The 27,764-nt window shown below is 45.4% G+C and overlaps 1 protein-coding gene across 2 annotated transcripts in view; it reads right to left on the bottom strand.

Moving 5' to 3' along the window:
- Positions 1-3,039: 3,039 nt before the first annotated feature.
- LOC105480334 (leucyl-tRNA synthetase 2, mitochondrial) overlaps positions 3,040-27,764 on the bottom strand; it is a 162,386-nt gene continuing 137,661 nt past the window's right edge. For both annotated transcript variants that reach the window (XM_011739006.3, XM_011739005.3), the window contains 3 exons: positions 26,904-27,015; positions 9,840-9,967; positions 3,040-4,540 (listed from right to left, as the gene is read on the bottom strand). In XM_011739006.3, coding sequence (XP_011737308.1) covers positions 4,361-4,540; positions 9,840-9,967; positions 26,904-27,015 — 420 coding nt within the window. In that variant the 3' untranslated portion in view covers positions 3,040-4,360. The remainder of the gene's footprint in view (positions 4,541-9,839; positions 9,968-26,903; positions 27,016-27,764) is intronic.

Raw genomic sequence — 27,764 nt, 5'->3', positions numbered from 1 at the left:
ACTGAAATTCAAGTTTAGGACTTAAGGCACAGGGAGATGAGTCATCCGGCACTGGATTCCAGCAGTCCTGATCACCACCCCCCCTCCAGGGCCTCATTATCGCTGCACAGCTGCCTCCAGCCCCTCACGTGGACAGGCCGAGGGAGGGCAATGGAGGCCTGGAGTGAGGTCACTGGGCCCACCCTTGGATCTGAGGCCTCTGCGTACAGGACTGGCCTTTCCGTGGCTGCTCCAGGCTCTCCCCTCCCTACCAGCACTGTCACCAACTACCCACCCACCCTCGGGGGATTTCCCTACTTGCTGGTTGTTGGTCACCCCAGATTCCTTTCTCCAAGCTCATCAGCTTGGATGAGAGCCTTTAGCCACCCACCTCTGTCAGGCAGGGACCCAGCCCACGAGACTGCTGTTTTCTGCTTGCTCTTCTCACAGGAAGAAAGAGGAGGGATCTGTCTTTCCTTGACTTATGCAGTCCAGCTGGGCCCGCCAGTTAAGAAAGTTTACCTCCTAAATTAGCTGGGTGTGGTGGTCCGTGCCTGTAATCCCAACTACTCAGGTGGCTAAGGCATGAGAATCACTTGAACCCTTGAGGCAGAGGTTGTAGTGAGCTGAGATCGCACCACTGCACTCCAGCCTGGGTGATGAAGTGAGACTCTGTCTCAAAAAAAAAAAACAAAAAAGAAAGAGAGTTTACCTCCTGCACTACACTTTGCCTGGTGGTCGTACGGGGAGGGGGTGCTCTAAGTTGAATGAGCACAGATTGGGGGTCAAGATACATCATCACTTACTGTTATGGTCTCAAGTTTCGTGATCTGCAAAAGGAGGTGATAATGCCTCCTATCCACAACCTTGAATCTGTCAGCAAGTAAGCAAGAGAGTTCCATTAGGGGAACGTTGCCCTTCTGTTCTTCTGTGCTAAGGTTGCAAGAGCCTAAGGCTGAGATACAAGAAAGTGAGCTCCCCACACCTACCCAGACTAAGCAACTGCGTGAGCAGGAACTTCATGGGGGCTGCTTTTTGTTCTTTGGATTCCACTTCATACAAGGAAAGGAGCATGTTTTCCTAACTAGAATACATCCTCAGAGGCAGCTAGATATCCTGCCTGGGAGAAGAAAAGAAAAATCAAGGGAAACAAGTTCTTAGCTCATTTACAGCTTCACAAAATTGTACATTTTGATGTTTTGCCTCATGAAGTATTACTGAAATAACTTCATGGCCAATAAAAATGAGAAAATGCAAAAAAGTAGACAGAAGGAAAAAATAACTTGTAGGAGTCTCAGCCTATGATATGCAAGCAAATTTCCTGCTTTCAATTTTCTTTGTAAGCATTGAAAAAAAAAAAAAAAAGGTCAGGATTGCATTGTGCATGTATCTTCCTTGATTCATAAGAAAATTTCCAGGCTACATGTTTTTAAAAAACCATCTGTTGCTGGTTGCCTCGCCTTCCATTGACTGGATGTACCCTGCTTTTCAAAGCCAATCCCCTGAAGGTGTGCATTTAGGCTGGGATGAAATATGCCTGTGCTGTTTCCCAGCTCACTAATTGTTTTAGGGTCTTAGAGATCAATTTTCTTAGGCAGACAGCTGGCTCCTATTGTGGTAGCATTTGCCATGGAGCACCACTCTCCCTGGGCACAAACTGTGTTCTCTTATTGCCCCATAGAAATAACCCTGATACCCGCCCACGAGTCTACATCTTCCACTTGCTGGACAACCTTTCCCCCCAGTTCTCTGGAACTAACCACATGCTCTTGGCCTCTCACCCACCACTGCCCCTGTAGAGAGGACACCACCTCTGTGATTTCCCAGGTTTACTGGCTTTCCAGGAGGGAAGCCCCAGCCATACTCTGCTCAAAATGCCAGGGGTTTTGGGAGCCATCTCACCTGTCCATGCACATCAAGCAACACGGACAATTAGGTGAGGGGACTGGTAGACATGGCGGGGAGGCAAATGTGGAGGCCAGAAGATGTGGGCTTGGATCCCGGCTCTCCTACTTATTAGCCGTGAAAACCGAGCTAATTATTGAACCTCAGAGCCTGGGTTCCTTCTTTTATGAGAGAATAATTCCTTCCCTCTAGAGTTTTTGTGGGAATTAAATAAGATAATAATATAAGTGAACCTGCTGAGTCCAGTTTCTGACCTCAATAAGACAGTCAATAAATGGCTGAGATTATTCCCCACCACCCCACTCCCAGGGGTCAGAGTTTTCTGTCCAGTTGTTCCATTACCCATACTGTTAGTATGTACTGATGAGCTCTTGTTTGCAAAAGCTTTATCCTCTAGGAGCAATTTCTCCAGAGTCATGCTGGTGTCAGCCAGCTGGTCAGTCTAGCAGCCTGTAGGCTTTACTGGCCCACTGCTCTGCTCAGATCATGTGCAAATAAAGGGCTCCCTTCCCTCATCTTGTTCAAGACCACTTAGCTTACCCTAAGAAAGAACAAGATAATCAAGCAAAAACACTCACTCCTCCTTGTATCAAGTATTTTCATGGGCTTATATTTAATCCATATTCACTGCCATGTGCAATGAGACTGAGTACATTCAAGTCAGCTCTAGCACTCCAGACTTCTGGTCCCCGTCTTCCCTTTTGGTCCTACTCTTGGTCCTGGACCACACTTACCCCGCTAAGCTGAAGATTAGGAAGAGGAAGAACTAGATAGAAATGATGGTTCAAGTGCATCAGTGTATCCAGTGGTTCTCAAACTTTGCTGCCCATTAGAATCACTTGTAGTTTTAAAGATTCCTGATGCTTAAGCCACACCGTGGACCAATTAAATGGGAATATCTGGGCATGAGGACTAGGCAGAGTATTAGGCCTGAGAACCAGTGACTTAATTGCTGTTGCTAGTGTGCCTGTATCAGTGTTGTCTACCATGGACTGTAAGTTCTGGAACAAGAAGAACCACATGTATCCCACTTTATAGCATTCCATGTGGAGTCAGACACACAGCCAATGCTTCTGGTGATGATGGAATACCTCAATCTGTTTGTCATTAACTCTGAAATTGGAATATGGTAGATATTCCAAGATCACACATATGTCCTGAAGTCACAGATGATAAACATTTTATTACACTAAAAAAGTCATCTGTTAACTGCTGAACTGCACGGGGACCACATCTGAGGCTACTTCAGAAAAAATGGCATCAGATAACAAATACAGATTTCTGGCATTACAAAATGGCTAGATTCTCCCCCACCTTCCTTCCTTAAATATTAATCAGTGGCTTAGACCAGTTCTAGTGGGAACACTTAATTGCTGACTTCACATAAAACAAGGATTAGCCTAATGTGCCAATGACATGAGCCCATTCCTGGCTGTCTTCCCAACAGCCAGACTGCTGTGGCTTGGACACTGAAGGCAACACCTGTGGGACCTCAGTTCCACTCCTCTGTGGTGAGCTTGCTCTTCCTAATAACTGGCTCTGGGGTCAAATCAATAATGGTGGCATTGCCATCTGGGGCCCACATGAGCCCTCCGGGGCCTGCTGCATACCTACTGGGCTGCGGTGGGGCTCTGAGGTTAGGGATGAGCAGCCTGAAGCCTGGTTCCACTTCACTACACAGCAAATTGTATACCCAGGGGAGTGGTCATGACTTGCTGCTCCTCATTCATGTGAGGAAGTGGTGCTTTGCCTGGGATCGTGTGTGTCAGAACCATAGCAGGCCTGGGAGGCATGTCCAGCTGGGGTTGGGGAGGACAGGCCTGCATGACAGAGCTGGGGAGTGGTGGGGACAGAGGTGGAGGAACCAGCACTGCCTGCCTTTTGATTCAAAGCACCTTTAGAAAATCCCTGTGTCCATCTCCACATATTGGTTATTTGAACATTTCCTAAATGGCTTCCTCATCCAGCCTGAAGGCAAAGAGACCCTTCACCACCATCTGGAGGCTCAGTTAGCAGTTCCAAGTGGCTGGCACACTGCACCTGAGTCCTGCAGTTCCTCAGGCTGACCTCAAATTCCCGAGGAGCGCCTAAGGCGGAGCCATTTCCCAGATCCGCAGGCTTCCTGGCTGCCCAAGGGGCACTGTGCTCCTTCCTGCTCCCACCCAGCAGTGTCTCTGAGGGCTTCCTATGGGATCAGATGGCCTTCTCCCCCTGCATTGTGGGTGGGGGGTGAGGGGCAGGCTGTCCGACACCCTCCTCAGTAGCTCATATTTCTCCGTTGCTCAGCTCACCTTCGCCCCCGCACCAGGCCCCACTGCAGAGGCACACTGTTGACTGCAGTCTGCCACGGGACTGAGGTCAACAGCCCAGACATTTGTCTTTTCCCTTCCCCTGGGAAGCAGACGTCGCCCCCTCATCCCAGGCCTGGAAGGAGGTTCCTCAGAGGCCCTGCGTGGTAGCTGCAGCCTCCTGGCTGTCAATCTTGCACCAGGAAGTTGATGAGGGCAGTTCTCGGGGAGAGGAAGGACTTCTTGATGCTTCGCCCTTGCAAAAGCTTGACACCCAGCTCACTTTGGAGAACAAATTCGTGGACTTTGTCCTGGTCCTGGGCAACTTGTTGGGGCACAGGAATTTTGCCACAAGCTTTATTGTTGATCTGAGAAGGAGAAACGCCAAGACAAACAATGAGGAACATCCTCAGAGTGGCAGGCGGCCCAATACCAAACCTCCTGCCTGCAAAGGGCGTGGCTGCATTTGTTTAGGGGAAGGCAATAGAGGTGGAGAAAGGAGGAAGTCAGCACCCTTCTTCCCACAGGGTAAAATGCAACCAGCTGAATAGGATTAACACCTAGACCTGCAGAAAGAGACAGACACTGAGACTGCATGTGAGTGCCCGTAGGTGGAGTGAGGACTGCCTTGCATTTTCTGAGCACTGCTCTCATACACAGCTGTGGTAGAGATTATGTCAAAAATTCTCAGCATGAGATGGCTTGGGCCATTTCCAGGCAGAAAGGGATTATTCTGTCATCGGGGCTCAAGTGTAAGTTCAGATCCAGGCTAGAGCGAGCTGTCCCCTCAGATTTTACCTAGGTCTCAAGTGGACCAAACAGTTGACGGTTTCACAGGGGACACAGTCAAACTTCTCTGCTGACTGGCTCCAGAAGGGGGCGCTCAAGTGTGACGACTTAGAAATCGGACCCACATCGTGTGGCATTAATCACTCTTTCTCCCTTAACATGGGTCAGTACAGTTCCAGACACAGGTGGGTATTCACCGAATATCGATTCAATGAGGGAAGATGACCACGTGGTTCAGCTTCTGAACAGTCATGCTTCCAAATCCTCAATCCCATTGCTCCGAAATCTACACACATTTCTTTCACTAACTCTTGTTTTTCACTGGAAAATATAGTCACGGTCTTAGGAAAAGTTACTACGAATAATTTCTCGAGTTTCAACCAAAGCACATTATTAAATGTCCCCTAATCACCCACTTCCTTTTTTTCAGATTTCTGGAGAATTTGGTGGCATTTTTACTGTCTCCATTAGCCTAGGAAACAGGGAGAGGATATAAATAAAACACGCAGTCCTGGCATATTATGAAATATTGTTTTGAAAGCGTGAGGCTCCATGCTGCAGGGTTTTAAAACATTCTGAAGCTGGGGAACTACGCGTGTGGTGTGAAGGACTGTGGCCCCTCTGCCCTGGTGTTTCTGAGTCATTAGAAGCTGCCTTCTTTCAAGGCCACATGCTGGGCTGGACTGAGACCCTGGAAGAGAGCTTCCACCTGTCACACAAGAGCCATGCCCCTAGTGAAGTCCTGGGGTCCCCAGCAGGGAATTCTCAGGACATGCAGTTGTCAGTGAATCACGTTTTTCCTCCTATGGAAGAGCAGCCCAGGCCAATATCTCCTTTGGGTCACCACCCACAGAGGGGGTGCTGGGCGAGGGGGAGCATGGTGGTCTCATGTGGGCAGACTCAGGTTTGACTCTTAGACCCGGTCTTACAAGCTGTGGGATCTTGAGCTTAGTTTTTCTTAAGGACAGAATTCTCCAGATTCTGGAGTAAAGGAGGTAAAATAACCTGTGTAAAGGGACCAGCTCACTAGGCCGTACTCCCTCTGCCTTTGTCAAGAGTGGTGGCCAGGATAGAAGGAGCTGGCTGTGGGATGTCCTCTTTGACGCATGGCCTCAGCACAACAATGACCCATTTCTAAACCCTTCGAGCTTCCTGTGCTTTGCCGGAGCCGGGCAGGCTGGTCCTAAGTCATCACTGGTGACAGCCTGTCCAAGGGACCTGAGTCATTCTTGTCCACAGCTGGGGCTTTGGGGGCAGGGCATGTCATCTCTGGATGTGGCCATGGTGCTCTGAGTCTTTCCCATGCTGCCTCGGGCACCCTCACACGGCTCTGGCTCCCCAGGCCTCCCCTGAGTTGCCTTAACAAGGCAGTCCCTTCAGGGTGAGTAGGTGCCGATCATGCTCCCCCTGTCTCTGGCATAAAGTGCCAATGAGACGGGCAGAGAAGTCAGGCTGGGACTCAACACTGAGCCTGGGCTTCAGGGGCCCAAAGAGGAATAAGCACATTGATATCACTTCAAACAGAGGCTGCTATGCTGTGGGGCTCTTGCACCTCCATCTTTGGAAAGGGCCTAATCATGACTCTCCTGGACTTTTCTGACACCTGTCAGACAGGGCCCAGGCCACAGGTGTTCCTCCCACTCGACTCCATCACCTGTCACCATCATGAGGTAGCCTTGGAATGGCTGATAACAATACAAGCTTCCATTTGCTGCGCTCGCACTCTGCCAAGCACTGAACTATGCAATTCACTTGCATGAACCTGAGTCAATGCATGAATATCCCATCCCATTTTACAGATGGGGAAGCTGAGGCACATGAAGTGAAGTCACTTGTCCACCTAGGCTGCACCCCAGGCAGCAGTAGAGAGGGGATGACCTGACACAGCCCCTCTCTCTCCTGCTCACACACCCTGACAGCCCCCTGTCCTCTGAGGGGTGGAGTCTGGCCTCCGAGGAGGGGACACTCCCCACCTTTAGCCCTGTTTCCAGCACTGCCCTGTGCCCTCTGCTCCAGCCCCTCCCTGGCTCAGCCCGGGTCTCTGTGGGCCTGCCTCCTGTGTTTGCTCCTGGTATTGCGGCACCCTTCTCTCCACTGGGGAGAGGCTGCTTCTCTTTCAAAGCCAAAGCTGCCTCTCCTTTTCTTCACGATGCATTTTCTGATTCTCCAACTGCCAGAAGTGGCAACACTGATGCTAGCGGCAGTCACCATTCACAGAGTAGATTCTGGACTAGCTGTGTGACCATCAGTGAGTTATTCAGCCCCATCCTGCCACCATTTCCTTGCCTGTAAGACAGGGTCAGTCACACATCTGCCTGTCTGTGAAATGGGGACAACAACAAGCCTGCCTCACAGAGCCACTGTGCTTAGTAAATAAGCTCACACCTGGGAAGTGGGTCGGGGCTCACTCTGTGTTAAGAGGATTTTGTCATTAGTGCATCCAGAAGCAAGCTAAGCACTTCCTGGCATTATCCCACCTAATTCTCTCAATAGCCGGATAAGGCAGGCGCTGTGCGTGCCTCCATTTTATAACTCAGGAAACTGAGGCTTAGAGGTGTTAACTATGTTGTAAAACTGAGACTTATACCCAGGATGGCCCGACTTCCAAGCCCTTACATAAACTGTGTGTGACAGCTTATGTGCCCCCAGACCTTTGTTCCAAAGTGATAAGGCGGTAGCTCTTGTCTCTGTATCCCTGGTGTGGGCAGAGCCCAGCATGTCACAGGCACAAAGAACACGGGCACAAGGGAACTGAATGACACTGAACTGTGCTTGCAGCATGCTTCTGGCCAGGGCACGAAGTGAGATCAAACGGAGTGAGAACCCGGGCCTTCACAGAAGTCTTTGCTGCTGGCGCGGGGCCGACCCAGCCCGGGTTCTCAAGCTGGGGACACTTGCAGAGAGTCTTACACATGCTTTTAATTTTAGGTTTGCATTTCAATGATTATATAAAATTATTTTACCAATGATCAAAACTCAATTGCTTTTCTGCAGTGGTAATTTAGATAGAAAGATATTTTCATAGACTGAAGCCCTCCCTTTTTCTCAAGTTAGCATTTCTCAACTGGGCTGAGGACAAGTTCTTAGGGATGCATGAGATATTTATTTATCATAAACATTACTCAAATTAAAGCAATTTCTGGGCTGGGGCCGGGTGTGGTGGCTCCCGCCTGTAATCCCAGCACTTTGGGAGGCTGAGGCGGGCAGATCACTTGAGGTCAGGAGTTTGAAACCAGCCTGGCCAACATGATGAAACTCCATCTCTACTAAAAATACAAATATTAGCTGGGCATGGTAGCACATGCCTGTAATCTCAGCTAACTGGGAGGTTGAGGCAGGAGAATTGCTTGAGGCGGAGGTTGTAGTGAGCCAAGATTGTGCCACTGCACTCCAGCTTGGGCGACAGAGTGAGACTCTGTCTCAAAAAAAAAAAAAAAAAAATTCTGGGTTAGGTGTGGTGGCTCATGTCTCTAATCCCAGCAATTTGGGAGACTGAGGCAAGAAGACTGCTTGATCCCAGGAGCTTGAGACCAGCCCGGGCAACAGAGTGAGGCCATGTCTCTATTAAATAATAATAATAATAATAAAAAGAAATTTCCTCTATGCCACAAGGATGGTTTTGGTTTTAAAGATTTTTGGAAGAAGCCTGTCAGGGCACTCTCACCTCCTCTCCCTTTGGGGTGGGGTGGCAGAGAACACAGTGCCAGGAGAGTTGGTGCGGAGACAAGGGGGCTGTGAAAGAGCCTGGTCTCCTCGGCAAAGTATTGTTTTTCCAAACCTCCACCTTCCTGCTGGGCCTGCACAGGTGCAGAGGGGCCAGGGCCTGGCTGGCCAACCTCTGTGGGGCTATGCCCTCCCTCAGCCCCTAGGTGGGTTTGTTCAGGGCACTTTCCACAATTTGCAGTCATTTTATTTATGTTCCTCTTTCCTTTTTATTCTTCCCTCTCTCTCCTACTATGCTTTAAGCTCCGTGAGGGCAGGGAACCTGTCTGTCCTATCTTGATTTTGTATCCCCAGAGCACTCTGCCTGTCGTAGAGTCAGACTTGATAAGCATCTGTGAATAAACGAATAAACCTGGGCAAGGTGGACCAACTTCACTGAGCCTCAGTCCTCAATTGAAAAAATGAGAATGGCAACACCCACTTTATAGGGTGATGAGAGTGAAATGATCATTTTGAATGTGAATTACCTGGCCCCATGTGTGGTTCCGGGGAGACATGTGGTTCAACGTCCACTCCCTGTCCTCTTTGTTTCTTCAGACACATCAGCATATTTAAGAGATACTCATCATAAATGTGTCTCATTTAACACATTAAATAAACATAGAAAAATCACATATAGGATAAACTATAAGGGGGTTACTTGCTCTTAGAAAAGGTTTAAACAATAAACTCCTCTTATGTACTTAAAATTACCTAATTTACCAAAAAAAAAAAAAAAGTATGGAAGCTTTCTGAATTATGTTTCACAGGTATTACTGCATAGCCACCCACCTCACTGTCACCCTTCCCCAGCCCCCAAAAGCCCCCAAGAGCACCCGAGTGAAATTGAGAGCGACTGAAACACGGTCCTCAGTTGGAAAAACAATGAGAGCCTATAAGGCGGGCCAGGTTTATGACTCCTCTTTCCAAGCCCTTGAGGGCCATGAGAGTTTTATGCTCACATGCTCACAGTTTTGTAGGTCACCACACCCCAGAACTGAGGGTACTGGCAAAGGAGAGACAGGCCTTGGGCCTTCCGGTCACAAGGTGTGGCTGAGGGCTGAGCTGAGTGAGCCAGAAAGGCCTGCTAATAGACCTCTCAAAACCGCCACCGTGTTTAGGGGCCACCAGCAGGGCAGGGACTGCCGGGCTCTGGGGTTGAGAGGAGATACTTACCAGAACTGCCATCTGGATGATCTCCGGCGGCTGCAGGAACTCCGGGTCCACGGCAGGCCATGCCTGGAGCAGCACACTGGCGTCCCAGGAGTAGTGGGCACAGAGCTTCCTTGGCACCAGCGCCAGGCCTGTAATGCCAAGGCACAGAAGGGTGGGGTCACTCTAAGAACAGGGAGGCTTAGGAGAGCAGGACCAAAGCTTCCGCCCCCACACAGCACAGCCTGCCGGGCGCTCAGCACTTTGGCCTGGTTTAGAATCCCAGGTTGCTGGGGAGCTCTTGTTGTTCACAGACGGCGCGCAGGGCTGTGAAGATGGGTGGCTATGCCATTCTGAAGTGTGCATGTGGAGACACAGGCTGCTGGTTTGAATGGCATCTCCCTGAAGTTCTGCCGGTGAAGGAATGCCTTTGTGCCTTTGAGAGCTGATTCCAAAGTATGGAGCGGCATTCGCTAGCTATCTCGCCTACGCATTCTATAGTCTGAGAAGGCCTCCCAACCTGTTCTTTTACTCACAATTACTGGAGCCAGGATGCAGTGAATGGCAGGACACTCCTCACCATGTGCAGCGGGATCCTAACCTTCCCGCAAACTTCCTCTCGGGAGTGGAGCCCTCTGATTACTGGAATGGAAGGAGCTTTCCTTGGCTCAGCGTGGGCCAAACATGAGGAAACACTGAGGAATGAAACCGTCTCAAGCCCCGTTTCCCAGAGTGCTTCGTGCCGCAGCCCCCAAGTAGAGGTGGCACTAAGGGTAGCAGAGGGCCAGCTGTCCAAGTGCAGCTGCAGTGGCCAGTGCTCCAGGACTTTAACTAGGGCTCATCCTAGCAGGGAAAGCTTTGACTTCAAAGCCTCTGCTCTAATCTCAGCACTTTGGGAGGCCAAGATGGGAGGACCGCTTGAGGCCAGGAGTTTAAGATAAGGCTGGGGAACACAGTGAGACCCCATCTGTTAAAAAAAAAATTCACCAGCATGGTGGCTCATGCCTCTAATCCCAGGTACTTGGGAGGCTGAGGCAAGAAGACTGCTTGAGCCCAGGAGTTTGAGGCTGTAGTGAGCTATGATTCCCCCACTGTAGTCCAATCGGTGACAGAGCAAGACCCTGTCTCATAGATAGACAGGTAGGTAGGTAGGTAGGTAGGTAGGTAGGTAGGTAGATAGATAGATGCAAGCCTCTGCTGATTTCATGAGTATAAGAGATGCCCCCAAAGGTACAGGGAATACACACCACAGAAAAATAGATCCCTGGGCAGAAGCGGGCAAGTGAATATGGCCAGCATGCCCATTCTGGAGCAGTGCCCTGGTAGCTGTAGTCCTCACCTGGGAATAGCTTTTCCACTGGTGGTGGAACTGGCCCTTCGACACCTCTCCCTTGTTATTAGCCCTGAGACTAGAACAATGCATTAGAGGGATAGGTCCATGGCTCAGGGTATGGGCTGAAGCTGAGTCTGTGACAGAGGGAGACAATTCCACCAAAACCAGCTCCAATAATACTCGGTTGTGAATGACAACTTTTTGTTTTATCTTCCTTGATGACAAATGTAGTGTACACGCTCCTTGCAGAAAATTTGGAAAGGTCCAAAATATAAAAATAAACATCGTGTTCACCCAGATAGCATTTTTAACTTTTTTTTTGGAGATGGAGTTTTGCTCATTGCCCAGGCTGGAGTGCAGTGGCACAATCTCGGCTCACTGCAACCTCTGCCTCCCAGGTTCAAGTGATTCTCCTGCCTCAGCCTCCCGAGTAGCTGGGGTTACAGGTGCCCACCGACAAGCCTGGCTAATTTTTTGTATTTTTAGTAGAGATGGGGTTTCATCATGTTGGCCAGGCTGGTCTCGAACTCCTGACCTCAGGTGATCCACCTGCCTCGGCCTCCTGAAGTGCTGGGATTACAGGCGTGAGCCACTGCACCCAGCCCCAGATAGCATTTTAAAAGATAGTAATTTAAAAGATAGTAATTTAATGTATGTAATAACTATTTGTATATATAAACCAACTCTACAAAACACCACCACCACAAGATCATGTTGTAAATATGATTTTGTATGTTCTTTTTCCCATGTTTTAAAATGATATTTCACGGCAAAAATGACACACAATTTTTTTTATATATATATATCACAATTTTATATATATATAATTTATATATATATAAATTATATATATATAAAAGGCCAGGCTGGTCTCAAACTCCTGGCCTCAGGTGATCTGCCTGCCTCAGCCTCCCAAAGTGCTGGGATTACAGGCATAAGCCACCGCGCCCAGCCTTGTCTTTCTTTTTAAAATACTATGTTATAGATTTTCTACAAAGGATGTTTTATTACTTTTTAATTTGAAAAAATATTTTAAAATAACATTTTTTCGTCCTGTGAGATCAGTTTTTAGTTTCTTTTCATGATTTCATTTTCTTCTCCATTTAACTTTCAAATCTATTAGTAATTTATTTTGTGTTTACTGTGAAAAAACATTATTAAAAGAAAACAACATGGTCAACTTTCCAAACCCAATTTGTTGAATACATCTTCCCTTCCCCATTGGTTTGTGATTTTTCTTTCAAGATGTATCATACCAGGGACTGTTTCAAAAACTGTTCACGTCTGAGCTACTCAAAGTGCCTGTTTGCCATGAGGTAAAGAACTTGGGCCAGAATGTAAATCAACACATCGCCTCCTTCATTGAGAGGAAAAAAACGGTAGCCGAACTCAATGGTGTCTTCGGTGACACAGCTGACTTATGAGCTGGCACAAGCTCCTTATCTTGTTGTGGACTGGAGCTGAGAGTTCCACCGACTGCTCTGACTTGCACTCTCCACCAGTCCAGTCTGTTCTGTTGACCTGTTTTGGTTCTTGTGCCAGTGCCACAGCTTTACTTGTTGTAGCTTTCCATGTTTTACGACCTGGCACTCCTGCTGTAACCCTGTGTTGCCAGTCAGCCTGAGGGAAGTGAAGACTCCTTAGGAGCTGAGGATCATGTGGTATGAAAGACAGATTCCTGCTGCCCAGATGGCTCCTGTGGCCCGAGGCTGTTGCGCTTACTAATGAACCTATTCTGTGTCTAACAGATGTGCCTTTTGGCAGAAGGAGAAAGGAGATTCCTGCTTGTTCAGATGGAATCCTATTAAAACTCACATCTGAACATGAGATGGAGGTCACAGAAGAGAGCTCATCACTTCTTTTAGTGAGCTGGCCCTGTGTGGCTTGTCCTGTGACCCAGCTGCAGTGGGAAGATTTCCAAAACCTCCGTATGGCAGTTGTACAGGATGCCTGGCAGATGAAAGGACCTTGGACACAAATGTTCTGGGCAGAAGCTGTTACAAATTCCATTAAAAAAAAAAAAAATGAGGAAGCCCAGCCTTCCTGGAGCAGTCAGGATGCTTATTTATAGCAGCCTGGGCCCCCGCCAACATTTCCATATAGATGGGAGTGGGGCCATCCTGTTCAGCACTGAGGAACAGAAACTCAGGACCCTGGGTTTTATGTAGTGTTTTTGCCTCCTTGCTCGTTTTAGGGAAGTAAAAAATACCTAACACTTGCGTGGAAAATACAATGATTCCTTTACGTTGTAATGCCAAGGGGAGAGGTCAGGTGGAGAGCTGGCCTTCAGGACACACATGGGGAAAGTCCAAACACAGGCTGGGAAGTGGCAAGGCCCTGGCACGCAAGCCTACCTGACAAGGTTGGCTACAGCCCACAGCCCACCCCCTTTCTTCCCCTCCTCTGGGAGAGCTGCTGTTGCAGACTTTCCCGCAGAATAACTGAAACAAGCCTCCTCTCCCCACTGAGAGGTGGTGACGCTCCCATGTCACCAGGGCACCCCAGAGGGATCATGGCTTCTGTGGATGGCAGTCCTCTCCTGGTGGCCATCTTCAGGCCTGCCTCCACCTCATCTCCCCACCCCTGCACTCACAGACACACCAGGGGGGAAGACTCGGGGACTCTGCGGCGTCTGATCCCTGCTGTGCCTCGTCTAGCCTTGGCAATTCCAAGGAAGTGAATAGGAAGTGAGGCCACTTTGCTTTATCCTTTATCCAGAGAAATAATTTCATTGACATTATTTTGAAATAGCAACATCTGCACAGCACACACATTTCATGTATAAAGAACTATCAGAGCATCAGTGGGTATCTTGTTCTCCCCTGTAATTATCACACATACTTCTATATGATTTTTACATTTATAATTTTGTTGAAGTTAATGAGTACAGCGTATAGAGAGCAAAACACAATAGCTATACTTCACAGCCACTTTTTATAAAAAGCTATGAAGAAAGTCATCCCAAATTATTTTATGAAGAAAAATAGAGTTGTGGACTGACACCTCAAGAGGGAGAATTCCTTCAGAATCCCTAAGGGAGATATAGGCTCTCCCCACTGTGCTCTCAAAATTAAGGTGTTGATGGATTACTTGGAGATCATCAGTCAGACACCAGAGGCAAATATCAAGAAGGAAAAGTCACTGTAGAACTATAAAAATGGCCAGAGAAACAGAAATGTTAAGGAGATCTTACTTCTTTTAAATAACTTGTATTTTAGAAAAGGGACTAATCTCAAAGAGGCACACAAAGACAGACAGAGACAGACACACACACACACACACACACACACACACACACACACACACACAGAGCAAAAGAAGGACTATCACCCAAATGCCCATCACTACATTCATTGGTTAGGACACCCTATCTCTGTTAAAAAAGAATGGAATATTGTTGATACAGAACTACTCTAAAGCACAGTAAGAGCAAAAAATGTTTGTACAGGATGTTAACACCTGTATAAAGGTAGACATGTCACATCCATCCATCACATTCTTGTGTCAGATTAAACATAGCATTGGTGACAAAGGTTCTCTGGGAAGCAACTGAGTGACAGATTAGGACACACTTTCTAGTAATGTTGAATATTTTACAAAACACGTATAGACATGCTTTTCAATTTAAAAATTAGGTTTTGCTTTGCTTTAAGAAGCCCAGACAGGCACACTGGAAACTGGACAGATTTTCTGCAGATGGTTGTAGGCACTTTTCTTCAGAAGCTGGGCACATACAGAGTGAGTTCACTCCCTGGGAGCAGTGCCCTGAGGGCAGGCCAGCCAGGGCTCCGAGTGCTCCTGCAGGCACACTGCACGCACTCTGCCACACGCAGCAGAAGGAATGCCTGCCTCAGACAGTAGTAAGATGAATGGTTGGATCTGGTTAGGTGTGTGTGTACGTGTGGGTGTTAAAACCTTCAGGCCAGCTGTGGTGGCTCACACCTATAATCCCAGCACTTTGAGAGGCTGAGGTGGAGGGATCGCTTAAGCCCAGGAGTTCGAGACTAGCCTCGGCCCTTGTCTCTACAAAAAAATCAAAAATTAGCCAGATGTGGTGGCACACGCCTATGTCCCAGCTCCTCAGGAGGCTGAGGCGGGAGGATCACCTGAGCCTGAGAGGTTGAGGTTGCAGTGAGCCGTGATCATGCCACTGCACTCAGCCTGGGCAACAGAGTGAGACTCTGTCTCAAAAAATAAATAAATAAAAACAAAAAATAAAACTTTCCATTAGAAATGAATTCCTTCCTCCCTTCCTTCCTCTCTCATGGTCTATACTATTTTCCAGAATTAGAATCTCAACACTCAAGACTTATGAGTTTAGAAAGGCAATTAAAAAAATCCTTTATTCTGCAATAATTATAGATTCACAGGAAGTTACAAAGAAATGTTCAGGAGGTCCTGTGTACCCTTCACCCAGCCTCCTCCAATGGTCACAGCTGGCATGATTATATCACAATATCAAAACCAGCAAGTTGACATGAATGCAATCCATAGAGCTTATTTGGATTCCATCAGTTTAATAACTAGTGTGTGTGTGTGTGTGTGTGTGTGTGTGTGTGTGTGTAGCTTAGCATAACCATGTGTAGCTTCATGTAACCACCACCAGTTAACACAGTTAAGAGCCACCATCTCCAACTCCTAACCCATGGCAACCATGAATATGTTCTCCATCTCTACAATTGTGTTATCTCAGGACTGTCATATAAATGGAATAATATGGTAGATTGCTTTAGTGATTAGCTTCTTTCAATCAGCATATTCTCATAAGATCCATCCAAGCTGTTGCCTGTTGGGTCATTTTTGAGGATGGTGAAATTACGTCTCCAACATGAGCACCACCAAGGAGCTTGCTGTTTGGTGATCTGTCTTCCTTCCTTCCCTTCCCTCCCTCCCTCCTTTCCGTTTCTTTTCTTTCTTTTTTTTTTTTTTTGAGACAGAGTCTCACTCTGTCGCCCAGGCAGGAGTGCTGTGGCACAATCTCAGCTCACTGCAACCTCCACCTCCCAGGTTCAAGCCATTCTCCTGCCCCAGTCCATCCTGAGCAGCTGGGATTATAGGCATGTGCCACCACGCCCGGCTAATTTTTTGTATTTTTTAGTAGAGACAGAGTTTTACCATGTTGGCCAGGCTGGTCTCCCGACTTCAGGTGATCTGTCCGCTTTGGCCTCCCAAAGTGCTGGGAATACAGAAGTGAGCCAGTGTGCCTGTTTGATGATATTCTGCTCTTTTACTGTTCACCAACAAAGGAACCCTTGAGTCTTTCGTCTAGAAAGAGTATCAGTGGCTCCAAATACTCAAAATTTCCCTAGGCAAGCAGCTACCACCCTCATCTGGATAGGACAGTATTATGGTAAACAAAAGAAACTTTGTGAATTCAGATGTGGTGTCTTCAGCTTCTCAGATCAGAAGCTTCAGGAAGGAAAAAAAAAAAAGATTTCCTCATCCTGTTTGCAAACTGCCAAGACACTGGGTCTGTTTCTTATAAAAGGTCTCCGTTTACTCTTTAAGCAATTGATAGAGGACTGTTAAGTACTTTGGGCATCTCTAAAATGTTTCCTTTTTATCCAGGGCAATAATGGCCATTATGCCAAGAGGACTTCAAATCTCCCTTAAGAGACAGATCTCAATTCTGTTGCTCTTTGGGGAGAACTTCTCCTTTGAAAATCAGCCTCCCAGGGGAACTCTGGGAATGGCCATTTCTGAACATGCCACCTTGGTGGACCATGTTCTCTTCAGTCATTCTGGAGTTATCTTTCTAAGATGCAGGAATAAAACCGAAGGTATATGAAAGGTAAGTGTTTTAGAAAAAATGAAATATGTATAAAAACTGTCCCAGATCCTTGGGATAGGAATGACTTGACAGTCTGAGAAGACAATATTGAGGCCCTATCATAATATAGTGCTTCTGTTTGCAAAAGACTTTCAACATCCTGTTACATTAACCCTCCTCACATGCTGGGAGAGGCAGGAGGCATCGTTTCCCCATTCTCTCCTGGGGGCACCTAATGCCCATGAGTAACGACCCAGGGGACATTCCTGGTGCTTAAGCCTCCCCACTTGCCTGGGCTATGTCCCCAGCTGCTCATTCAGAAAAAAAGATACACATCTCATGGGGGAGAGCAGGAGACAGGTTTCCCACTGCTTCTTTGAATTGAAAAAAAAATTAGTTGCTATAGATCTGTAAAACGTTAGGGAGGACTGCAACTGAAATGAACACAATGTCCACTGCTCCAACTGCTCTCTCCCGCTTTCCTACAAATGCCTAGAACACTGCCTGACACATAGTACATGCTCAATCAATGTTTATGGAATGACTGATGGAAACACTGTAGCAAAACTAAGATTCAATCCAGATCCACTCTTCATTATAAAACTGATCACAAAAGCCCCAGTGGGGTGACATGTAGAAAAATCACGGCGCAAAGTTTGAAATGGGCCAGTTCCTACCACACTTCTTTAGAACATGTCCTGTTGGAGATCTGGTCACAGAAATGAAGGACAGACTGACAGAGGCAACACCACAGTGTACACTGTACCATAAGACCTGCCTGGGAGAGGAAGGACCCTAGAGAGAGTAGATCCTCTGACTCCGGTATTCTAGATGCAGAGACCAGAGGGGCATGAGGGAGGGAGTTTCTGAAAATCCAATTTACATCAGTCCTTCCTGGGAGAAACAAAATGAAGGAGGTAGACAGATAATGTGGGCCAAAGAAGGAAGATGAAAGGGAGAAATGTATATTCTACGATGAGAGTGGGTGAGTTTATCACAAATTGGATCAGTATTGTTTTATAGCAAAGACTACGACAGAATTAACAGCAGGCCACTTAAAAGACTTAATGTGGGGCCGGGCGCAGTGGCTCACACCTGTAATCCCAGCAATTTGGGAGGCTGAGGCGGGCTGATCATGAGGTCAGAAGATCGAGACCATCCTGACCAACATGGTGAAACCCCATCTCTACTAAAAATACAAAAAATTAGCCAGGTGTGGTGGCGGGCGTCTGTAGTCCCAGCCACTGAGGAGGCTGAGGCAGGTGAATGGCGTGAACCCTGGGAGGCAGAGCTTGCAGTGAGCCGAGATAGCGCCACTGCACTCCAGCCTGGGCGACAGAGCGAGACTCCATCTCAAAAAAAAAAAAAAAAAAAAAAAAAAAAAAGAAGATAATTAAAGGCTGCAAAATAGAATATAATATGGCTGCAGCTTGTCAGGGCCTAATACCACCCTCCTGAAGTCTCTTGTAACACCGTAAAAAGAGGCGGCCGGGCGCCGTGGTTCATGCCTGTAATTCCAGCACTTTGGGAGGCCGAGGTGGGCGGATCACCTGAAGTCAAGAGTTTGAGACCAGCCTGGTCAACATGGCGAAACCCCATCTCTACTAAAAATACAAAAATTAGCCGGATGTGGTGGTGTGTGCCTGTAATCCCAGCTACTCAGGAGGCTAAGGCACGAGAATTGCTTGAACCCGGGAGGCGGAGGTTGCAGTGAGCTGAGATGGCGCTACTGCACTGCAGTCTGGGCGACAGAGTGTGACTCTGTTTCCAAAAAAAAAAAAAGACAGAGGCAACTCATTCCCTCTGTGAAGTCAGTGAAACCCTCTTTCACTAACCTAACAATTCATATTGAGAAAAAGCTAGTGTTAGTAAAATAACTGAAAATTCTATATAACCCCAGCGAATAGATTTTTTTGCAAATAGATTTTTTTCCAAATAGAATTTAATGGTATATTAAGTCTACCATGCCATGGTCAATATGAATTTATCTGAGGATATCTCAATATTAGGCAATCAATGAACTGAACACATAGGCAATCAATGAACTGAATATACATCATATCTAAAGGGCAAAAGAGAAAATTCAAAGCAAATAATACATCACCTCAACAACTGGACAATAGGCATTAAGTAAAATATAACTCCCATTCCTAATATGAGTGCTGGTAAACAAAAACAGAAGGCTGCTTCCTTAACATGACAGAGACTATCCACCCCAAACCAACAGCCAACATCACATCTAACCAGGGAGGCGTTTGTTCCATTTATATCTGGAAATGAGACCTGATTGCCTGTAGCCAGCATTCCTTAACACTGCAGAGGGTTTTCTAAGACGTGTAATAAAGAAAATAATCAGACACCATGGTATAACTATTAGAAGAAGAAAGCATCCTTATTTGCTGGTCATAGAATCCTAGAAAATCCAAGAGGATTTTACCTGTTAAAGTAAGAGAGATCAGTAGGGAATCAGGATAGAAAACAAATATGCAAACCAAAATTTAAAAAATTATATGCCGTTGGAATAGGTTCTGGAGATCGACTGTGCATCCTGGTGACTACAGTTAATAGCAATGCATTATTTAGTTGAAAATTGGTAAGAGAGTAGATATTTAACATTCCCATCGCAACAAATGATATCTGTGAGGTGATAGATATGCTAATTACCTTGGTTTAATCATTCCACAATGTGTACATATATCAAAACATCACATTGTACACCATAAATATATGCAATTTTTATTTCTCAATTACATCTTTTTAAAAAGACAGTAGGCCAGGTGCAGTGGCTCATGCCTATAATCCCAGCACTTTGGGAGGCCAAGGAGGGAGGATTGCTTGAGCCCAGGAGCTCAGGACCAGCTTGGGCAACACAGTAAGACACTGTCTCTATAAAAAAAAAAAAAAAATACAAAAATTAGCTGGGCATGGTGGCGTGTGCTTACAGTCCCAGCTACTTGGGAGGCTGAGGCACGAGGTTCGCTTAAGCCCAGGAGGTCAAGGCTGCAATAAGCCCAGATTATGCCACTGCACTCCAGCCTGGACAACAGAGTGAGACTCTGTCTCAAAAAATAAAAATAAATTTTAAAAAATTTAAAAAGATTTAAAAAATCAATTATACTAAGAAAATAATGAGTTATTTCCCTCATATATTCCAGAGGATTCAAGTTACTTGGATTAATCTATTAGATTAATAGATTAATTCTTATAGTTTATCAGTCTACATATATTTTTCTTAACTGATTAAATTTCCATGGTATTAACCTTTATTTGACACCATTAAGAAGACTATCAACTCACAATAAATCTTAACTGAAATAAAACAAATGTTGGTGTCAATGTGGTTTTACAGAAGAAAAATATACCAGCCGTTATCAGTCAGAAAATATAGCAGAAAGAGATTCTAGTCTACAAGAACACAAAAGAAAAGAAAATATTTGAGACAGACCATGAGCTGGGATGAAAGTTTGGATGAGGTAAAGATGTGAAACCTTCCTAAATTAATTCTAAGTTTAACCACATTTCAGTTTAACTGTCATGGTGATTTCGGGAGAACTTCACAAACTATGCAGAGTTTTGCTGAGAAAAATAAACAGGTGAGAAGAGTTAAAGAATTATAAGAAAAGAAATGAAGAAAGGTTAGCCTGCCAGGTGTTAAAACTGTCTGTAAAAATTCAATAGTTAAATCATCGAAGCACAATGCACAATTCAAAAACAGATCCTAGAGTGGAAGATGGAATAACTTCTCAGGAAAATAATTTGTCAATATATATCAAGAGTCTTAAATAGATTCATATCTTTTCCACTTCAAGGAAATAATTTGAAGTGAGAACAAGATTTATGCACAGAATTGTCCATGGCGGATTGTTTATGGGAGTGAAATGTTAGACACACTAAGTCATGGCACACATGGACAATTATGCAGTTTGTTTGTTTTTTTTGAGATAGAGTCTCACTCTGTCACCAGATGGGAGTGTAATGGCGCGATCTTGGCTCACTGCAACCTCCAGCACCCGCGTTCAAGCAACTCTCCTGCCTCAGCCTCCTGAGTAGGTGGGACTTCACAGGCACGCGCCACCATGCCCAGCTAATTTTTGTATTTTTAGTAGAGCTGGGGTTTCACCATGTTGGCCAAGATGGTCTCGATCTCTTGACCCCGTGATCCGCCCACCTCGGTCTCCCATAGTGCTGGGATTACAGGCGTGAGCCACAGCGCCCAGCCTAATGCTGTTATTTTAAAAGTTTATATGTAAAAAAACCCAAAAAACAAACAAACAAAAACCCCCAAATATTATATTCTTAAATATCATATTGTTAAACTGGAAATACTGAGAATTTAATTTTTTGCTAACCTGAGAAACTGACCTAAGCCCAGTGTAAAGCAAAGATGGTCAAACTGTTGCTCTGTGTTCTGAGTGACTCTCTGAAGTCTGTCTAGACAGGATGCACTAGGCCTCTGATGCTGAGACCACCACCACCACAGCCTGGTGCTTGAGCTCCTGTAAGACATATCGCCTTGCTCTGGGCCCAGGTGTATGGGCCCCTGTTATCCATCCTCACAGCTGCAAAGGTGTGATTTCACTCAGGATTTCAAAGACATGGGATGGGCCCAGGTTGGGCTACTCCAGTTTGCAGAATGAGTTTATCACAAAGGGATTGAAAAGTCCATATATAACATCTGGAATCATGATATCTGCTCCTGTTTCTGTTCAGGCATATTCACAGAAGACCCAGAGAATTTCTGGAATTTGATTTGAGGATGTGCATCAAAAGCCTTAATCTTTTGTATCTCTTCTGACCAAGCAATTACACTTAGTTATGTATTCTTAGGAAATAATTTTGCACATAAGCATTGGCTATTTCGCTTTTTTTTTTTTTTTTTTTTTTTGGAGATGGAGTTTCACTCTTATTGCCCAGGCTGGAGTGCAAGGCGCGATCTCGGCTCACTGCAACCTCTGCCTCCCAGGTTCAAGCGATTCTCCTGCCTCAGCCTCCTGAGTAGCTGAGATTACAGGCATGCACACCACGCCCAGCTAATTTTGTATTTTTAGTAGAGCCTGACAGCTGGTCTCGAACTCCCAACCTCAGGTGATCTGCCCACCTCGGCCTCCCAAAGTGCTGAGATTATAGGTGTGAGCTACCGCACCCGGCAGCTATTTAGCTTTTTTTAAAAAAACGTATAACTATAAACAGTTTGAATGTTCAATGATGGGGAGTGCGTAAATTCAAACAATGGAAAACTGTATAACCATTAAAAATGATGTTGTAGGCCAGGCGCAGTGGCTCATGCCTGCAATCCCAGCACTTTGGGACGCCGAGGCAGGCAGATCCCGTGAGGTCAGAAGTTTGAGACCAGCCTGGCCAACATGGTGAAACTCTGTCTCTACTAAAAATACAAAAATTAGCCGGGTGTGGTGGCAGGTGCCTGTAATCCCAGCTACTCAGGAGGCTGAGGCAGGAGAATCTCTTGAACCTGGGAGGGGAAGTTGCAGTGAACAGAGATCGTACTACTGCATTCCAGCCTAGGTGACAGAGTGAGACTCTATCTCCAAAAAAAGAAAAAAAAAATGATGTTGTAGAAAAGTATTTAATGACCCATAAATAAATACGTTCATGGAATATTTATTTAAGTGAATAAATCAGGTTATAAGATAACCTCTAGCTTAACAATAAAACAAGTCATCAATAAAAGGGAATGAACTACTATAAACAGAACATGGATTAATCTCAAAAGCATTATGCTAAATGAAAGAAAACAGAAATGACTACACATTTTATGATTTCATTTATATAACATTTCTGGAAAAGGCAAAACTACCGAGACAGAAAGATTAGTCATGCTGGGAGTTGGAGTGGGTGTACGATTGACTAATGGTGTGAGGAACATTTTTTCGGTCATGGAAACCCAGTTCTAAAACCGATCATGGTGATGGCTGAACAAGTATAGCAATTTACTGAAATCATTGAGTATATACTTAAAATGGGTAAATTTTAGGGTATTTAAATTTTATAAAGAGACATGACAATTAAAACAACACAGACAAGCGGACACAAAATACAACACACATAAGTAAGTGAACACAATCATTTTACTTTTTCTTTTTTATGTTTTATGAGACAGACTCTTGCTCTGTCAGCCAGGCTGGAGTACAGTGGTATGATCCTGGCTCCCTGCAGCCAGGAATTCCTGGGCTCAGGTGATCCTCCCACCTCAGCCTCCCGAATAGCTCAGCCTACAGACACATGCCACCACACCCAGATAATTTTAAATTTTTTGTAGAGATGGGGGTCTCCCTATGTTGCCCAGGCTAGTCTTGAACTCCTGGGCTCAAGTGATCCTCCTGCCTGGGCCTCCCAAAGTGCTGGGATTACAGGTGTGAGCCACCGCACCCAGCCACCACACCCACCACCTGATCTGCACTAAGACGCTGACAGTGGCTGTTTATTTCTAGAGGGTGATGGTAAGCAGATTTCTATTCTCAGTCCTTGTCATCTGGGAACTGGTCTGACAATTCTAGCTGGGCCTCAGTGTTATAAGAAATTCACCAGTTGTGCATAGCTAGGCCATATTATTCGCCTCTTCAACACAAATGATCTCACTGAACGCCAACATCAGACAGTCACACCGACAACATAAAAGGAGACCAAAACAAGACCACGTCATAATTTTGTCAAAACACAAAGACAAGGTCACTGCAAAACACACAAAATATCAAACATCCCCTTCTCTAGGCAAATACGAGTGACTACTATTTCTTTACTAATTACAACTTTATCCTTGCTCAGGTGTACCTCCCTAGAGATAAGATTTCTTAAGATACCAATCACAAAACTGTCCCCACTTACTGACAGCACTCAATCTAGAGCAAACCTTCACTTCCTGAGACCTTTCCCCAAATTATTCTACCAAAGCCTAAATTCATTACATAACAGGTCCTTCCTAATACCCTCTTACTGAGATGCCCAATGTCTCCCCCTGGTAAGAAACCCAACTTGTTATCTGAAGGTGTGTTCCTGGTGGTCTCTGGCTGGAGAATGCTGATAGAATTGCGGGTTCACAGAATTTCACCCGAGATCCTCACTGCCTTTGGCTGGAACCCTTGACTCAGAAACAGGGCACGCATCTGAGACCCCCTTGTGTCTCTACCTGGATGAGGTGCCACTCACCCTTGCCTGGGAATTAAGTTCATGCGGAATTGAACTCCAGGATTTCACTGAAGCTTTTAGTGTTGCATTTATCTGATTTTCTTAAGAATAGGTCCCACTTTGGACATTTGGTTTTTTGATCAGAATTCTATTGTTCTTTGGTGAAACTGTTTTCTAGCAACTAACACCTGCTGGCCTAATGACCTACCTATCTGCTTGTGTACTATCTTGAATGTTGTTTGTCTATTGGGAGAGGATGGGAATAGGTCCCATAAATTTGTCCCTGAGCTGGCCCTAAGGGTGAAGTGGTCAGTCGGTTACTTCTTGGAGACACACTATGCCCCGAGTCACCACTGCAAAATCTCATAATGATTTCTTCCTCAGTCTTGTTCTTGTGTTCCTGAGAACTGCTTTTATGTTAGTTTTGTCTGCCGATAATCAGGAGGCTTTCTCTGGGTCCTGATCAATGATGACTTTGATCAAGCACCAAGACGCAAAATTCCACAAGCACCAACTTGTGGATGTGTTGAGGCTCTCACAGGGTCTTCTTGGTCTTTTCAACCTAAAACTGCCTCCTCCACCACAAGCAGCACATCCTTTCTTTATGTTTTCTAATTACAGCCCTAACTCCTGTGCATATCTTTTTAAGTGCCACAAGTTTCCAAAGACAATTTGGAATGACAGTGATCCCTTTGGGGAACTTCTGATATGAACAAAATTGTTCATTTGAGAGGTTCCTTAGAACAAAAAGGATAAAACAATTCTGACTATCCAATGGTATGATTTCATTAATTGGTATGAGGTTTCTAAACACAAATTGGACTCAAAAATTCTCCCTTAAAGATTCAAAGTGTGAGAAATTTAAAAACGGTTTCCTCTGTAGATCCACTGAAAACAATTTCAGTTCTTCCCATCTTTCCTCACGTCCTTTGTCTTTACGTTTAAAACCTTGCTCAACTCGTAAAATCCTTATAATTGCCTTCTCCTCCTTCTCTCTCATTCCCCTCGTACTTTAAATCAGTTGCACTACCTCATTGTCACTTAAAATTGCAACCCCTATGAAAGAGGCATCTGACACTGACTGGTAGGAGTATTTAAGCTATGTGGTTGTGTTTCGCTCTGCATGCTATTATTAAGGACTTCCCGAATTCCAGAATGGAAAGACAGGAATTCATTACAGCATTCAGACTTACCTTGGATACACTCAACTCAGGACTCTCTGACCTCTTCCAACTAAGCCACCTGTTGGAGGGGGCCAGGAGTTGCAAAAGCTTGGTTTAAAAAGGGTAACTAAAAGAGTAACTGGAAAGACCCAGAAGATGACTTAAGACACAATGAAATACACTTGTACTCAATCGGGATGTCTTAAAGCATATAAAGTGGGCAAAATCTGTTGGGAGCTACACCACATCTCTTTCCTGCTAAAGTAAACTGGACCTTGATTCAGTCTTGCAAGCAGCAAAGAATGAATCCAAAGGAAACTTCAGAGTCATACCCATCCAAATCCTTACCCAGTTTTTAGAATTAGTTCCTGATTTCCAAAGCCCTTTCCACTTTTTTGGTTGATGCTTAAAGTCAGAAATTGTAGATATGGTACATAAACACAAAACTGGCTGGCAAATCATCCCACTGCGTAAACTTCAGTATTTGGCTGAATAAGTTTAATTTTAAAGTGGCTTTAGATATCAAAAAGGATAAAAATCCAAACCAAGCTCATGGGTTTACAATGAAAGCAAATTAAAACAGATTTGCTCTTCCTCAAGGGATGAGAAACACTTCCTTTTGACAGAGACACTTATACTGTAAAAAAGGGGACCCTGGAAAAATAACAGTCTCATCTTAGCTAAAAAGAAAAAGGAACCACTGCTCCTCCTGTGGAATTAAGAAGCAACTCTGAGGGAGATGGTAGGGCCCAATTCCCAGCGATTCCCTGAAATCAACAAGGAGCACTATGTTTTAAAGTAGAAAGCAATAAACAAGGCTTTGTGAGAGACACTGGCACTACTCTGTCAACTATAAATCCTACTGTAATTTCCACCCATCTCCTGTAGGCATAAAGCTGCTTGGATGGTGGGAATTTCACATAATCCTCAAATTCTTCTTATCACTCAAGCTTACACTGAGACTCGTGGTTTGCTCAACTGAACAACATGCATTTCTTCTCTGTGACACCACATCAGTAAATTTAATTAGGAGAGATCACATGCATTTCAGATGACCTATTTCTAGAAACATCTGAAGACTTTCCCATGCATGATCCTTCAGGAGCTCAATTACATGTCACTTTGCCCCTCCCTATATGCTTGGCCTAATCCCAGTTTGATGATTATGTGAAGTCTTGGTTTTGTCCAGGCTAACGCTCCAATGATGTGGAGAGAGTGCTAGGGGCTGAAATTCAAGCAGGCATTCAGGCCTGCTTTGATGCCTAGATTAGGAATAATTGGTGAAAAGTGCTGAATTACAGTGTAAGTTTAGACCTATAACTTAATTTCCATCTGTAGAGTGGTACTAAACATGAGTTTCTATCTTAAAAGGACCATGCAGGTCATAATACGTGGATACTGGGGAGCTGAGTCACAAGAAGGGATTAAGGTAGTAACATCAACACCTGCATTAGTCTGGGCACATTATTCAAAGCAAGGAAGTGTCTTTCCTTTTGGTAGGGGTGACCATGCGGATGAAATACTACCATTCAGAGTACAGCACAGAGAGGCTGATGAGTATAGACGCCAAATGTTGGACCCTATATCTGAGGACATCTGAGTCCCGAATGATGTTCAAAAAGAGGCTTGGGCAAATTCTGGTTAGTAGTAACTGGTCAAACAAGGACTCTGCCACGTACCTGCCCAGATCTCTGAGGTTATGTGCGGGGCCATTGGAGCAGCCATCACCATCAGGGCACACAGAGCATCCTCAAACTCGGGGCTGTGGAGAATGACTCTCTGAGAGGCTTGCTAAGGAAGAGAAAAAAAGTAAGAAGACTGAGGTGTAAAAATAAGCATGGGTAAGAAAGACCATTAATGTATCTGAAGTCCAGAGACACAAGCTGGTAGGAAGAAACTCCCTTTGCCATCCATTTCTGCTTGGGACAAAGAACTTCCCCTACTTAATGATAGCACGAAGATAAACTACAGCAAGCCAGGTGTGGTAGCTTATGCCTATACTCCCAGTACTTTGGGAGGCCAAGGCAGGAGGATCACTTGAGCCCAAGAATTTGAGACCAGCCTGGGCACTATAGCAAGACCTCATCTCTATGAAAAATTAAAAGATAAAAAAAAATTAGCCAGGCACAGTTGCACACCTATAGTCCCAGTTACTTGGGAGGCTGAAGTGGGAGGATCACTTAAGACCAGGAGATCAAGGCTACAGTGAGCTATGATTGTATCACTGCACTGAAGCTTGGGCCAGTGAGACCCTGTCTTAAAAAAACAAACAAACAAACAACAAAAAAAAACTACAGCAGCAGCAACAACAACGAATACATGATGTTAACTTATTTAGTCCTCACCACTCTTTGAGGGTGGTATTCTTACCCCATTGGACAGATGAAGCAGCTAAGGATCAGCGAGGGAGGGCAATCTGCCCCCAGGCATACTGTAGCCAAACTCTTAACCACTCTGCTAGGTTTCCTCTGCGCTGTAGGTCCCCAGAGAAGTGCACAGAGACCTGCTCAAAGGTGTTAAACTGTGAAACACCCAGGGCA

This window comes from Macaca nemestrina, chromosome 2, assembly GCF_043159975.1.
Source record: "Macaca nemestrina isolate mMacNem1 chromosome 2, mMacNem.hap1, whole genome shotgun sequence".
Classification (NCBI taxonomy): Eukaryota; Metazoa; Chordata; class Mammalia; order Primates; family Cercopithecidae; genus Macaca; species Macaca nemestrina.
Note: the sequence above shows the minus strand (reverse complement) of the source record. Positions and strands in the feature narration are given on the sequence as shown.